This window comes from Mesoplodon bidens, assembly GCF_964165515.1.
Source record: "Mesoplodon bidens genome assembly, chromosome: 3".
Taxonomy (NCBI): Eukaryota; Metazoa; Chordata; class Mammalia; order Artiodactyla; family Ziphiidae; genus Mesoplodon; species Mesoplodon bidens.
Window position 1 is genome coordinate 65294948 of NC_138178.1, and position 16306 is coordinate 65311253.

Here is a 16306-nt window from a genome sequence, read left to right on the forward strand (position 1 = left end):
CTTCTCCTTCTGGGATCCATATAATGTGAATGTTGTTGTGTTTAATGTTGTCCCGGAGGTGTCTTAGGCTGTCTTTATTTCTTTTCATTCTTTTTTCTCTATTCTGTTCCGCAGAAGTGAATTCCACCATTCTGTCTTCCAGGCCACTTATCCGTTCTTCTGCCTCAGATATTCTGCTATTGATTCCTTCCACTGTATTTTTCATTTCCATTATTGTATTGTTCATCTCTGTTACTTCTTTAATTCTTCTAGGTCTTTGTTAAACATTTCTTGCATCTTCTTGATCTTTGCCTCCATTGTTTTTCCGAGGTCCTGGATCATTTTCACTATCGTTATTCTGAATTCTTTTCTGGAAGGTTGCCTATCTCCATTTCATTTAGTTGTTTTTCTGGGGTTTTATCTTGTTCCTTCATCTGGTATATAACCCTCTGCCTTTTCATCTTGTTTGTCTTTCTGTGTGTGTGGTTTTTGTTCCACAGGCTGTAGGATTGTTGTTCTTCTTGCTTCTGCTGTCTGCCCTCTCTTCGCAAAGATTCTTTAGTACAGGCTTCATTCATTAGTAAATAAGTGTTTAATTAATGCCTATTCAATGCTAGGCACTGTTCTGTATTCTGAGGCTATAGCAATAACAAAACCAGATGAGAAAGGGGGTGGAGTCAAGATGGAAGCATGGGAGGACGCAGAGTTCACGTCTCCCCACAACTAGGGCACCTGTTGGACGTTGGTGGGGGACCTCGATGCCCAAGGAAACGGGAGGAACCCCCAAGAAACTGGCTAGGATGTGGGGGGGAGTGAGGGGGGGAGGAGAAGTTGAGGCTGGACAGTACCAGGGCCCCTGAGGGGTGGCTGGGAGAGGGGAGGGGTTCCCTCGCCTGCATGGACCCTCAGGGGCTCGAGGATCAGTTGGTAGCGCGCCTAGCATTTGCCTTGCCCGGTCAGGTCCCAGGAAGCCTGCTGGGCTCCCAGACCAGGTCCTCTGGTCTCTAAGGCGCCATCCAGGCTGCGTGGACCCTAGGGGCATAGGAGGGAGGTGAGGGGAGAAGAGAGAGGCGGTTGGGGAGGATCCCTCCAGGATCACAGGATCAGGGAAGGTGTGGTGGGTGTTTCCCCCACCCACTTGGGCCCTGGGAAGCCTGCTGGGATCTGGGCCTGGTGCTCTGCCCTCCGGGGCCCCCTCCGGCTGTGGGGGTTCTAGGGGCATAGGAGGGAGGGAGGAGGGAGGAAGGGGAGGAGAGGCGGACCGGGAGGGGACCCACGGGACTGGGGTGTCAGGGTAAGTGCCGCGGGCATATTCCCTGCCCAGTCAGCTTGGGAAGCCTGTTGGGCTTCTGGGTCTGGTCCCCTGCCTTCTGGGGCCCCCTCTGGCTATGTGGGTCCTAGCGGCATAAGATGGGGTGTGGGGAGAAGAAGAGAGGCCAGTGGGGAGGGACCCTCCAGGATTGGAGGATCGGAGTAGAACGCGTCTAGCATTTCCCTTGCCCACTCATGCCCAGGCAGCCAGCTGGGGTCCTGGAAGTGGTCCTCTGTCCTCCAAGGCCAGAAACACTCCTGAGCCCCTCCTGCTGCGTTGAGCCTAAGCCCCCCTGCCCCCGGTGCTTTTTCCAGCCCTGTGAGTCTGAAGCATAGGCCCTGCCCACTGCCTAAACCCTGCCCCTGCCTAAGCCCCGCCCCCAACAGCTAAGGCCTTTTCTGGCTTTTTTTTCCCCTCTTTTTTGCTGCTTTTCCGGTGTACCTTCTGGTTGTTGTTTCATCTATATTTTTATTTTTAAATTTTTCTAGCATATCTGTTAGTTTTCTAATCTTATTATATTTTTTACTCTTTGTTATTGTTCTCTTTTTTTTCTTTTTCTTTTTTGCTGCCCCACGCAGCTTGCGGGATCTTGGTTCATGAACTGGGGGTTGAGCCTGAGCTCCTGCAGTGGGAGCCCTGAGTCCAAACCACTGGAGTAACAGAGAACCAGAGAACCTCAGACCCCAAGGAATATTCACTGGAGTGAGGTCTTCGGAGGTCCTCATCTTGGCACCAAGACTCAGATCTACACAACAGCCTACAGACTCCAGTGCTGGAAGCCTCAGGCCAAACAATCAGTAAGACAGGAAGACAGTTCCACGCAGCAAAAAAAAAAAAAAAAAAGACGACAAAAAAATATGTTACAGATGAAGGAGCAAGGTAAAAATCTACAAGACCAAATAAATGAAGAGGAAATTGGCAACCTACTGAAAAAGAATTCAGAGTAATGATAGTAAAGATAATCCAGAATCTCGGAAATAGAATGCAGGCACGGATTGAGAAAATACAAGAAATGTTTAACAAAGATGTAGAAAAAATAAAGAAGAAACAGTGATGGACAACACTATAACTAAAATGAAAAATACACTAGAAGCAATCAATAATAGAATAACTGGGGCAGAAGAATGAATAAGTGAGCTGGAAGACAGAATGGTGCAAATAATTGCCGAGGAGCAGAATAAAGAAAAAAGAATGAAGAGAATTGAAGAAAATCTCAGAGACCTCTGGGACAACACTAAATGCACCAACATTCAAGTTATAGGGGTCCCAGAATAAAAAAAGAAAAAGAAATGCTCTGAGAAAATATTTGAAGAGATTATTGTGGAAAAGTTACGTAAAATGGGAAAGGAAATAATCACCTAAGTCCAGAAAGCACAGAGAGTCCCATACATGATAAACCCTAGTAGAAACCCACCGAGATACATATTAATTAAACTAACAAAAATTAAGTTCAAAGGAAAAATATTAAAAGCAGCAAGGGAAAAACAAAATATAACATACAAAGGAATCCCCATAAGGTTAACAGCTGATTTTTCAGGAGAAACTCTGCAGGCCAGAAGGGAGTGGCAGATCTACTTAAAGTGATGAAAGAGAAAAGCCTACAACCAAGATTACATAGCAAGGATCTCATTCAGCTTTGATGGAGAAATCTAAAACCTTATAGACAAGCAAAAGCTAAGAGAATTCAGCACCACCAAACCAGCTTTACAACACATGCTAAAAGAACTTCTCTAGGCGGGAAACACAAGAGAAGAAAAAAGACCCACAAAAACAAACCTAAAACAATTAAGAAAATGGTAATAGGAACATAGGTATCGATAATAACCTTGAATGTAAATGGATTAAATACTCCAAACAAAAGACACAGACTGGCTGAGTGGATACAAAAACAAGGCCCATATATATGCTGTGTACAGGAGACCCACTTCAGACCTAGGGACACATACAGACTGAGGTGAAGGGATGGAAAAAGATATTCCATTCAAATGGAAATCAAAAGAAAGCTGGAGTAGCAATACTCGTATCAGATAAAATAGACCTTAAAATAAAGGCTGTTACAAGAGATAAGGAAGGACACTACATAATAATCAAGGGATCAATCCAAGAAAAAGATATAACAAGTATAAATATGCACCCAACATAGGAGCATCTCAATACATAAGAAATGCTAATAGCCATAGAAGGGGAATTCGACAGTAACAATAATGGTAGGGTACTTTAACACCTCACTTACACCAATGGACATATCATCCAAACAGAAAATAAATAAGGAAACACAAATTTTAAATGACACAGTAGACCGCATAGATTTAATTGATATTTATAGGACATTCTACCTGAAAGTGGCAGAATACACGTTCTTCTCAAGTGCATACAGAACATTCTACAGGATAGATCACATTTTGGGTCACAAATCAAGCCTCAGAAAATTTGAGAAAATTGAAATTGTATCAAGCATCTCTTCTGACTACGATATGAGATTAGAAATCAATTACAGGAAAAAAAAGTGTAAAATACACAAATACATGGAGGCTAAACAGTGCACTACTAAATAACCAAGAGATCATTGAAGAAATCAAAGAGGAATTCAAAAAATACCTAGAAACAAATGACAATGAGAACACGATGACCCAAAACCTATGGGATGCAGCAAAAGCAGTTCTAAGAGGGAAGTATATAGCAATACAGTCCTACCTCAAGAAACAAGAAAAATCTCAAATAAACAACCTAATATTACATCTTAAGCAATTAGAGAAAGAAGAACAAAGAAAACGTAAAGTCAGTAGGAGGAAAGAAATCATAAAGATCAGAACAGAAATAAATGAAGTAGAAACAGAAAACAGTAGCAAAGATCAGTATAACTAAAAGTTGGTTCTTTGAGAAGATAAACAAAATTGATAAAACTTTAGCAAGACTCATCAAGAAAAAAAGGGAAAGGACTCAAATCAATAAAATTAGAAATGAAAAAGGAGAAATCACAACTGACACTGCAGAAATATAAAGGATTAGAAGAGACTACTACAAACAACTATATGCCAATAAAATGGACAAGCACAAAGAAATGGACAAATTCTTGGAAAGGTACAATTTTCCAAGACTGAACCGGGAAGAATTAGAAAATATAGACAGACCTATCACAAGTTATGAAATAGAAACTGTAATTGAAAGTCTTCCAATAAACAAAAGCCCAGGTCCAGATGGCTTCACAGGCAAATTCTATTAAACATTTAGAGAATAGCTAACACCAAGCCTCAAACTTTTCCAGAAAACAGCAGAGGGAGCAAGACTCCCAAAATTCATTTTATGAGGCCACCATCACCCTGATACCAACACCAGGTGAAGATGTCACAAAAAAATAAAATTACAGACCAATATCACTGATGAACATAGATGCAGAAATCCTCAACAAAATACTAGCAAACAGAATCCAATAGCATGTCAAAAGGATCATACACCATGATCAAGTGGGATTTATCCCAGGGATGCAAGGATTCTTCAGTATATGCAAATCAATCAATGTGATACACCATATTAACAAATTAAGGAATAAAAACCACATGATCATCTCAATAGATGCAGAAAAAGCTTCTGACAAAATTCAACACCCATTTATCATAAAAACACTCCAGAAAATGGACATAGAACCTACCTCAACATAATAAAGGCCATGACAAAACCACAGCAAACATCATTCTCAATGGTGAAAAGCTGAAAGTGTTTCCACTGAGATCAGGAACAAGACATGGATGTCCACTCGCCCCTCTTATTCAACATAGTTTGGAAGTCCTAGCCACAGCAATCAGAGAAGAAAAATAAAAGGAATACAAATTGGAAAAGAAGAAGTAAAGCTGTCACTGTTTGCAGATGACATGATACTATACATAGAAAATTCTAAAGTTGCCACCAGAAAACTGCTAGAGTTGATTAATGAATTTGGTAAGGTTGCAGGATACAAAATTAATGCACAGAAATCTCTTGCATTCCTATACACTAATAACAAAAAATCAGAAAGATAAATTAAGGAAACAATTCAATTTACCATCGCAACAAAAAGAGTAAAATACCTAGGAATAAATCTACCTAAGGAGGCAAAAGACTTGTACTCAAAAAACTTTAAAACACTGATGAAAGAAATCAAAATTGACATAAAAAGGGGGAGAAATATACCACTTTCTTAGATTGGAAGAATCAATATTGTGAAAATGACTATACTACCCAAAACAATCTACATGTTCAGTGCAATCCCTATCAAACTACCAATGGCATTCTTCACAGAATTAGAACAAAAATTTTTACAATTTGTATGGAAGCACAGAAGACCCCAAATAGCCAAAGCAATCTTGAGAAAGAAAAATAGAGCTGGTGGAATCAGGCTCCCTAACTTCAAATTATACTATGGACCTACAGTAATCAAGACAGTATGGTACTGGCTCAAAAACAGAAATATAGGGCTTCCCTGGTGGCGCAGTGGTTGAGAGTCTGCCTGCCAATGCACGGGTCACAGGTTCATGTCCCGGTCCGGGAAGATCCCATATGCCACGGAGCGGCTGGGCCCGTGAGCCATGGCCTCTGAGCCTGCACGTCCAAAGCCTGTGCTCCGCAACGGGAGAGGTCACAACAGTGAGAGGCCCGCATACCGCAAAAAAAAAAAAACAGAACAAAAAAATACAGAAATATAGATCGATGGTACAAGAAAGCCCAGAGATAAACCCCCGCACATATGGTCACCTAATTTATGACAAAGGAGGCAAGAACATACAATGGAGAAAAGACAGCCTCTTCCATAACTGGTGCTGGGATAACTGGACAGCTACATGTAAAAGAATGAAATTAGAACACTGCCTAACACCATACACAAAAATAAGCTCAAAATGGATTAAAGACCTAAATGTAAGACCGGACACTATAAAACTCTTAGAGGAAAACATTGGAAGAACACTCTTTGACATAAATCACAGCAAGATCTTTTCTGAACCACCGCCTAGAGTAATGGAAATAAAAACAAAAATAAACAAATGGGACCTAATGAAACTTCAAAGCTTTTGCACAGCAAAGGAAACCATGAACAAGACGAAAAGACAGCCCTCAGAATGGGAGAAAATATTTGCAAATGAATCAACGGACAAAGGATTAATCTCCAAAATATATAGACAGCTCATGCAGCTCAATATTAAAGAAACAACCCAATCCAAAAATGGGCAGAAGACCTAAACAGACATTTCTCCAAAGAAGACATACAGATGGCCAAGAGGCACATGAAAAGCTGCTCAACATCGCTAATCATTAGAGAAATGCAAATCAAAACTACAGTGAGGTATCACATCACACTGTTCAGAATGGCCATTATCAAAAAATCTGCAAACAATAAATGCTGGAGAGGGTGTGGAGGAAAGGGAACCCTCTTGCACTGTTGGTAGGAATGTAAATTGATACAGCCACTATGGAGAACAGTATGGAGGTTCCTTAAAAAACTAAAAATAGAGCTACCATACGACACAGCTGTGGGACATATACCCTGAGAAAACCATAATTCAGTCGGACACATGTACCCCAATATTCATTGCAGCACTATTTACATTAGCCAGGACATGGAAACAACCTAAATGTCCGTCAACAGATGAATGGATAAAGATGTGGTACATATATACAGTGGAATGTTACTCAGCCAGCCATAAAAAGGAACGAAATTGGGTCATTTTTGGAGCTGTGGATGGACCTTGAGTCTGTCATATAGAGTGAAATAAGCCAGAAAGAGAAAAACAAATACTATATATTAACGCATATTTGTGGAATCTAGAAAAATGGTACAGATGAACCTATTTGCAGCACAGGAATAGAGATGTAGACGTAGATAACGGACATGTGGACACAGGGAGGGGAAGGGGAGGGTAGGACAAATTGGGAGATTAGGTTTGACATAAGTACACTACCATACATAAAATAGATCTAGTGCGAACCTGCTGTATAACACAGGGAGCTCAGCTTGGTGCTCTGTGATGACCTAGATGCGTGGGATGGGGGTGGGGCGGGAGGGAGTTCTAATAGAAAAAAATTAAAAAAAAAGAACATAATGGAGTTTACATTCTTGTGGGGAAAGGGAGACAGTCCACCAAGTAAGTAAATAATATAAAGTAATGAGTGCTAGAGAAGAAGTGGGATAGGGAGTGCCAGTGGCGGGAGTCAGGATAAACAGGTTGCACTTTCTAAAAGAGTGTGTTAGAGGGCCTCACTGAGAAAGTGACATGTGGGCAAAGATGGAGTTAATCTTGAGTGTTCCAGATGGGGACTTTAAAGTGTAAAGCCCTGAGGCAGTAGTGTGTCTGGCATGTTGGGGAACTTAAGGAGGCCAGTGTGGTTGAAGTGGAATGAACACCAGAGAAGAGAGGAGTAGGAGGTATGGTCAGAGACTTATGGGGAGTTAGAAGGTTTAGGGTGTGGTAGGCCACTGTGAGGACTTTGAGTTTTACTCTGAGTGAGATGTAGAGGCATCGGAGAAGTTGTGAACAGAGGTAGTATATTTTAAAAAATATAACATTTTTACTGGGATATAATCCATGTATACTATAACTCACCCATTTAAAAAGTGGTTCTTAGTATATTCACAGAGTTGTACAACTGTCATCATATTGAATTTTAGAACATTTTCATCATCCCAAAAAGAAACCCTGTACTCATTAGCAGTAACTCATCATCCTCCAACTCTCTAGCCCTAGGCAAGCAGTAATCTGTTTTTCTGACTCTCTTGATTTGCCCATTTTGGACATTACATATAAGTGGAATTATGTAATATGTGGTCTTTTATGACTGGCTTCTTTCACTTAGCATCTTGTTTTCAAGATTCCTTTATGTTGTAGCATGTACAAGTACTTTATTCTATTTTATGGCCGACTAAGATTTCATTGTATGGATATAGTACCTTTTATTTATCCAACAGTTTTTGGACATTTGGGTTGTTTCTACTTTTTGGCTATTAGGAATAATGTTGCTGTGAATACTTGTCTGTAAGTTATTGTGTGAACATATGTTTTCATTTGAAGTGCTGCATTTTAAAAGGAGCAGATTCACTTGATGAAGATAAATGACCTAGGCTGTCATTCCAGAAGATTGGGTTCCAACTGTTGCTTGCTTTTCTTTGTTCAGTAGCTTTTGTTACGGGGTTAAGCTATTTTTTCTCACAATTTCTCTGTCCTCTTGTTTTTTATCTAGTTTCCTAGCTTTGGATTTCTTTGAATAAAGGGTTGACCAACATTAACTAGGTTCCCTGCAAAGTAGGATCTGTTGTATGTAGAGAATTAGATGTTCTGTGATTGAGATATTATGATAAAATCTCAGTTTTTGGAAGTTCATAAGGAGAGGTTACATAGTGTTTTGTATACTGAGTTGGGATTCATTAGTGGGTCATAAATCAATTCAGTGAAAGCAGTATTTAAAAAATGAAATAGAATAGAATAGGAAATAATCAGAGTGCATCTCTCACAATAAGGATAAATATTACTTCATGAAGCTTTGTTTCAGTTAATCATGTGTGTATGAACTGAGTCATGATATAAAGTGTGTGTGTGTTTAGTTAAAAAAAAAGCTTGAAGACTCTGGATTGGAATATCATAGGCTATTTATGTAATTAATACTCTTTCTCTTCCATTTAATTTTTTTTGGAGAGCATTGAGATATTGTTCAGCATAGAGTGTTTAAAACATGCTATAGTATATCTAAATGGAATATAAAGGGGTGATGTTTTTGTTGTTTAATGTAATGAGAAACTTGCGGGGATGAGATTTTTATCTTTTATGAATAAATATGATTTTATGACAATGTTATGACTAAGAGTATGTACTATATATTTTTTATTATAGGAGTCACACCCCATGGGTTTGTGTGGTAAATGAACTTCTTGGCATAGAAGGGAATTAAAAAATGATGGTAAGTGATCAAGCTACCTTAAGCATTAACCTTAGTTTTTTTAACCTCCTTCTACCTCCCTTCCTTCCTTCTGTTTTTAATTCATTCTCTTTTTTGATGTAATATTTGTTACCTTCAAGACACTCTATGGAACACATTTGTTATAAAGCACAGCAATAAAGTAACTGACTGTGAATGTACTGTTCAACTTGAGAGCCATAGACTCTCACTCCTAACATTTGTATGACCTAGGGCAAGAATAGAAATGGAAGTCAACTTTTTTTTTTTTAAACAATATGTCTTAATCTTAAAAAGTTATAAATCAGTTTATGTCAGCAGCCTGACTTACTTTCCGACCCAGGGCCCAGCCAGCTCTTAAAGGAGCAATATACTCCCTGGGGTTGACAGGGTGGAAATTGGGCCAGGGTGGTCTCCGAATCTTAGATGGGGACTGATGTGGTGAAAGTCCCCAGAGAGTCTGGGCATATGGGTTCTCCTTCCCCATATTCTACTTTTCTAACTCAAGATTTAAGGCAGTTCTAAGTATCTTAAACTATCCCACTCAAACCCAGGAGGAGGAGGGAAAGCAGTTTCTGGGGGAATCCAGGCTGCCTAGACACCTCCTTGGGAGATTGGGGGTGGCCATTCTTAAGTAAAATTAGATGTTTTTACCTTGGTTTCTCAGCACAGAGGCTGTGCTTTGCCTCCTTCCTTCTCTTCATTGTCTTCTCTTAGGATGGGGAGGTCTCAGTTCAGTTTGTGAATCTCTCTCTCTTGATTCCTGTACCCTCAATTAGTTACTTATTATCTTTGGGTTTTGATATTTTTATGTTTTGGTGTTTGATAGGTGTAATCTCCTAAAGTGTAGGGCTCAGGGCAGGAGCCTCCTCTTTTGGGTGTAAAGGCAGGACTGTTTCTACCTATATTCTCCTTTCCTGTCTCATCCTGCCCCATTCCACACTCCAGTTTCTTTTATATCTTAAAGACATAAAAAAAGCTCTGAGTTTTAAATTTTTTAAATCTGTCATTTGGGATTGTTTTCTTTCTGCCTTTAACATTCTGAGAAATTCTTATAGTGAGGGCCTTTTAAGTCCTAATAAGCTCTGTTTTTGTTTGTCTAAGGTATCTTTTTTTTTCCTGCCCTAATTTTGAAAGATGGTCTGCTGAGTATAGAAGTCTAGATTGACTAATTTTTCTCTCAGTATGCTGAAAAACTTATTCCACTGTTTTCAACCTCCTTTTGAGTTTTGATATTTCTTTTTCTTTTTGATTTTACTTTGTTTTAATATTATATGCAATGTTTACATGGTTCAAAATTCCTGTTAAACAGTATTCATTTAGAGAAGTATGACTTTTCTTCTTTCTCTTCTTCCCTTCGTGGGCAATCTTTTCCATGTTTTAAATTGTGGTAAAATACACAAAATTTACCATCTCACTCATTTTTTAAAATTTATTTATTTATTTTGGCTGCGTTGGGTCTTCGTTGCTGCTCGTGGGCTTTCTCTAGTTGCGGCGAGCAGGGGCTACTCTGCGTTGTGGTGCGCAGGCTTCTCATTGTGGTGGCTTCTCTTGTTGCAGAGCACAGTCTCTAGGCACATGGGCTTCAGTAGTTGTGGCATGTGGGCTTCAGTAGTTGTGGCTTGCAGGCTCTAGAGCACAGGCTCAGTAGTTGTGGTGCATGGGCTTAGTTGCTCTGCGGCATGTAGGATCTTCCTGGCCCAGAGCTCGCACCCGTGTCCCCTGCATTGGCAGGCGATTCTTAACCACTGTGCCACCAGGGAAGCCCCTCGACCATTTTTAAGTGTTCAGTTCAGTGGTATTAAGTACATTCATATAGTTGTGCAACCATCACCACTGTCCATCTTCAGAACTCTTTTCATCTTGCAAAACTGAAACTCTATACCTATTAAACAATAACTCCCTATTTCTTTCCTCCCCCAGCCCCTGGCAGCCACCATTTTACTTTCTCTCTCTATGATTATGACTACTCTAGGTACCTCATATAAGTGGAATCATACAGTATTTGTCTTTTTGTGACTAGTTTATTTCACTTAGCATACTATCCTAAGGTAGTAGCATATGTCAGAATTTACTTTTTAAGACTGAATAATATTCCATTTTATGTATATACTACATTCTGCTTATCCATTCATTTGTCTATGGACAGCGTTGCTCCCACATTTTAACTATTGTGAAAATGCTGCTGTGAACATGGATGTATAAATATTTCTCTGAGACCCTAGTTTTAATTCTTTTTGCTATATACTGAGAGTAGAATTCCTGGATCATATCAGATTTTTTGAGGAACCTCCATACTGTTTTCCACAGCAGCTATACCATTTTACATTCCAACCAGTAGTGAGCAAGGGTTCCAGTTTGTTCACATCCTTGTTATTTTTTGTTTTTTTGGTAGTAGCTATCCTAATGGGTCTCATGGGTAATCATTTTGACTAGTTTTTGGTTTATCCTTTATTGCTTATATTTTCAAAAAGAAGAAAAAATATATAAATAAGTATGTTTATAATGTATATATATTTATCATTCTCTTCCTCAAATCCAAAGATTTCATATTCTAATACTTTTTTCCCCCACTTAGCAATATATCCTAGATCATTAGAGATCTTCATTCCTTATTACAGCTGCATAGTATTTCCTTTTGATCTGTGTTGTTTTTAAACTGCTTAATGGGAAAGGTATAGTAAAGTACTGCTTATTGTGACTCTGAAGAATGTGGCGAAAACCCTGAACGTAAATGAAATATGCCTATGATCATCCATAACAGATAATTCACACACTGAAAATATATTCACTGTACTTGTAGAATTCTTGAGTTTCTTATTCAGAAACATAATAGTACATTTCCCAGAATTCTCACAAATAAGAATTGACAGCTGATAGCTTGATAGAGAAGAAGACAAAATAATTAAGAATTAAGTTTTTGTTTTCTGCAAAATCATTAGTAAGTAAAGAGCCCAAAAAGTCTAAAAACACTTTGACCTGGGTCCATTTATTTTAAGACAGTCATCCACTGCCCTTCTATAGCACCTGAAGGCTATATATTACAATATCATACAAAAGTTGGTGTTTGTAGTGATAACCTGAAACTTTCAAGAAAAGAGGAAGTTGCTTCAGTAGCCTCTGTTTCAGAAGTCAGGGAACTGTGATTCAGAGATTTTCATCCAAAATGGTAAAATCAAAAAGAATTTGTGCTTAGCAGGGCAGAACTTTAGTTGTGGATTTATGTTGAACACCTTATTTCCCAATGATGTTGTTCATTTATTCATGATATATTTATTTTGTCAATTATTTATTGATGATTTCTTTTTTTAAACATCTTTATTGGAGTATAATTGCTTTACAGTGGTGTGTTAGTTTCTGCTTTATAACAAAGTGAATCAGTTATACATACACATATGTCCCCATATCTCTTCCCTCTTGTGTCTCCTTCCCTCCCGCCCTCCCTATCCCACCCCTCTAGGCGGTCACAAAGCACCGAGCTGATCTCCCTGTGCTGTGTGGCTGCTTCCCACTAGCTGTCTATGATGATTTCTTTATCATTCCAATTATTCATCATTCATGATATAATTATGTGCTGGGCACTGTGCTAGCACACACTAGCTAGAGTGATGAACAAAATCCCATCCTCCAGAACTTACAGTCTAATGGGGAGCATAGATGGTAAACACATAATTATGTAATTTAAAATTTAATTGTGAGATGTGCTACAAAGGTGTACAAGTTGATTCGAGTATATAAAAGGGGTCCTGGCCAAGTCTGGGAGTTGAAGATACCTCATTCTGAGAAAGTACCATTAAGTTGGGACTTGAAAGATCGTTAGGCCTTGGCTGGGCTAAGAGGAACACTGTCTTAGTTAGGATGCTTTCAGTAGCAAGTAGAGATAAGACTTGATCTTTTGGCTCAACAGTTTCACCAAGGATTTGATTGCTTTTCTTCCCTTGGTTCTGCCTTCTGTTTTGTTGCCATAATCTTAAGGTTTTCTCCCTTTAAGGCCCCCAGTTGGTTAGCGATAGTTTTCAGAACTTTGTATTTCCTCATGTATGGCCAGTAGGAAAATGAGTCTTTTCTCCAATATTTCAGGAGAAGATCTGAAGTCCACTGTGTATTGATTACCTTACGTTACATGCTTACACCAGAATCACTTGTTATGCCTGGAGGAGTGGAATATGCTGATGGGCTTAGGCAAGGTCATGGGTTGCTTGGACTTAGGGATGAAGTCTACTTCTCTAGAACCACATGAGACCCCAACAAAACTGAACTATTAGGAAAGATGTAGGGAGTGAATACTGGGGAGGAAGCCAATAAATGTACATTGTAGAGTGGCAGAACATTCTAAATAGCAGGGAGAATTCTATATAAATGCCTTGAATTAGGAGGGAGCTTGGTAGCTATAGGGAACTGAATAGAAGTCAGTGGGGTTGGAGCATGACAGACAAGAAGAGTAATGGAGGGACTTCCCTGGTGGCACAGTGGTTAAGAATCCACCACAACTACTGAGCCTGCACTGTAGAGCCTGTGAGCCACAGCTGCTGAGCCCGTGCTCCACAACTACTGAAGTCCGTGTGCCGTAGGGCCCATGTTCCACAACTACTGAGCACCGTGTGCTGCAACTACTGAAGCCCACGCACCTAGAGTCCATGCTGTGCAACAAGTCAATGAGAAGCCTGTGCATCTCAACAAAGAGCAACCCCCGCTTGCCACAAGTAGAGAAAGCCCATGCGCAGCAACAAAGACCCGATGCAGCCAAAAATAAAATTAAAAAAATAAATAAATGAAATAAAATTTCTGAGACTCAATTTATCAAAAAAAAAAAAAATAGAAGAGAAAAGAGTAATGGAAGATGAGGCTAGAGAGATAATCAGAGGCTGGAAATGCCAGATTCCCAAAGTGGTTGTACCAGTTTAGCTTCCTGTCAGCAGTGTAAGCAGTTGCCCCAACTCCTCACCACCATACAGTATAGTCATTTATTTAAAAAAAAATTTATTATTTCCAGTGCCTGCTTTTGAGTACCTTTTTGTATGGTAATTGGTTATTTATGTATCTTTTGTGAAGTGCCTACTCAAGTTTCATTTTCCTGTTGGGTTGTCTTTCTTTTTCTAATTGATTTAAGGAGTTCTCTATCTATCCTGGGTACAAGACCTTTGTTTCTTTTATGCATATATCTTCTTTGTGGCTTGCTTTTTCATTCTTTTAATGTTGTCTTTTTAGTAGAAGCTGTTCTTAATTTCAGTGAAGTTCAGGTTATTAGTTTTTTCCTTTATGATTAGATTAGTGCTTTTTGTGTCCCGATTAAGACTTTTTTCTTTACCTGAAGTTCATGAAAATATCATCCTTTATTGTCATTATTTTTAGCACCTTTTATTTTGCTATAATTTCAAATTTAAGAAAGGTTGCAAGAAGAGTACAAGGAATTCTCATATATTCTTTCACTAACTTTACCAATTGCTAATTTTGTTTCTTTTCTCATATTCTCTCTTTCTCTTTTTCTATATGTATGTGTGTGTATATAAAACATACAGATGTGTATAAATGTATATATACACAATATGTGTATCTAAAATTACACATAGGGAGTTCCCTGGTGGTCCAGTGGTTAGGACTCTGCACTTCCACTGCAGGGGCCCTAGGATCGATCCCTGGTTGGGGAAGTAGGATCCCACATGCTATGCGGCACGGCCAGAAAAAAAAGATCACGTAAACATACAAACACATATACATATATACCTATAGACATGTACATGTATTTGCACACACATATATTTGCACAAACATATAGTGTATGCATGTTATGTACATAAATATATTACTCTTCCATGAACCATTTGAAAATATTTGGATCTCGAGGAGACAGCAGTGGGTGGTCCTGAAGAGAGATCCTAGTTCCCTGCTCAGAAAGTGAACCTGGGTAGCCTGGGTGAAAACCAGGAATCCTAGTCACTTGACCACCAGGGGCTAGAGGCTAGAAGCAAAGTTGCCCTGGCTCTTGCCCCTCACTGAAAAATAAATTTCTCAAGGAGGCAAAAACTGTAAAAACTGGTACAAAGTTTATTATTAGAGACACAGCACAAGTGGGAGAGCACACAGAGAAACAGTTTATTTATTTAAGACAGAAGCAAGGCAGAGATACACACCTGAAGAGAAAGGGTGTGGGTGTCCTCCCTAATGAGGAGGAGTGCACCAGAGAGGTGATTCAAATCACTTACATAGGGCACTTCTTCTGGGTTTTTGTTTACCTTTGGCCAATTATCTCATTTCTTTCCCACAGGGGACCTGTCCTAGGGCCCACCCTGAAATGTGTGTGCATCTTTTTGCCAAGATGGATTCCAGTGTAGAGGCCTCTGGGGAGGTTGACACCACCTGTTATGGGGTGGCGCCCCCTCCCCTTTTGACCCCAGAGGAGCCTTTCTGCACACGTGTAGTTGGAGAGGTCTCCTAGTCCTCAAAAATGAGAAATATGTGGTCTCTTTATCTTTTATCCAAGCAAGACTCAGCTCCTCCTTGCTCCTGCCATTATCTTTCTCTTGGAGTATCTGTCCACAGGGGACAGATTTCAGCTGCTCAGCCTGGGGCCCATGTATCTCCTGCCTCAATTTGAAGCTAGCATACTCCTTTATCCTTAAATATTCAGTGTATGTTTCCTAAGAACAAGGACATTCTCTTACATGACCACAATTCAATTATCAAAATCTAGAAATTTAACATTCATATAATACTATTATATAAGCCACAATGTAGTCAAAGTTTGTCATTATCTCAATAATATCTCTTATAGCTATTTTTTTTTCTTGATCCATTTACTTATCATGTCTCTTTGGTCTCCTTTAACCTGGAATAATTCCTCAGACTTTCTTTGCCTCTTTTGACTTTGCCATTTTCGAAGAGTACAGGACAGTTATTTTGAAGAATGTCACTCGATTCGGGTCATGTTTCCTTATTATTAGAGTCAGATTTTGTATTTTTGGCAGAATATCACATGAATGATGATGTATCCTTGTCAGTATATCACATCATGAAGGATATGATGTCAGTTTGTCCTGCTATTGGTCATGTTGACTCTGATCACTTGGTAATATAGGGTATTGTCAGGTTCTGCTATTT

The 16306-nt window shown here is 39.3% G+C and overlaps 1 protein-coding gene across 8 annotated transcripts in view; it reads left to right on the plus strand.

Moving 5' to 3' along the window:
- Positions 1-16306, plus strand: part of SCAPER (S-phase cyclin A associated protein in the ER) — a 509648-nt gene that overhangs the window by 36561 nt on the left and 456781 nt on the right. For all 8 annotated transcript variants that reach the window (XM_081230140.1, XM_081230147.1, XM_081230145.1 and 5 more), the window contains exon 2: positions 9145-9211. In XM_081230140.1, the coding sequence (XP_081086266.1) occupies positions 9206-9211 (6 nt within the window). In that variant the 5' untranslated portion in view covers positions 9145-9205. The remainder of the gene's footprint in view (positions 1-9144; positions 9212-16306) is intronic.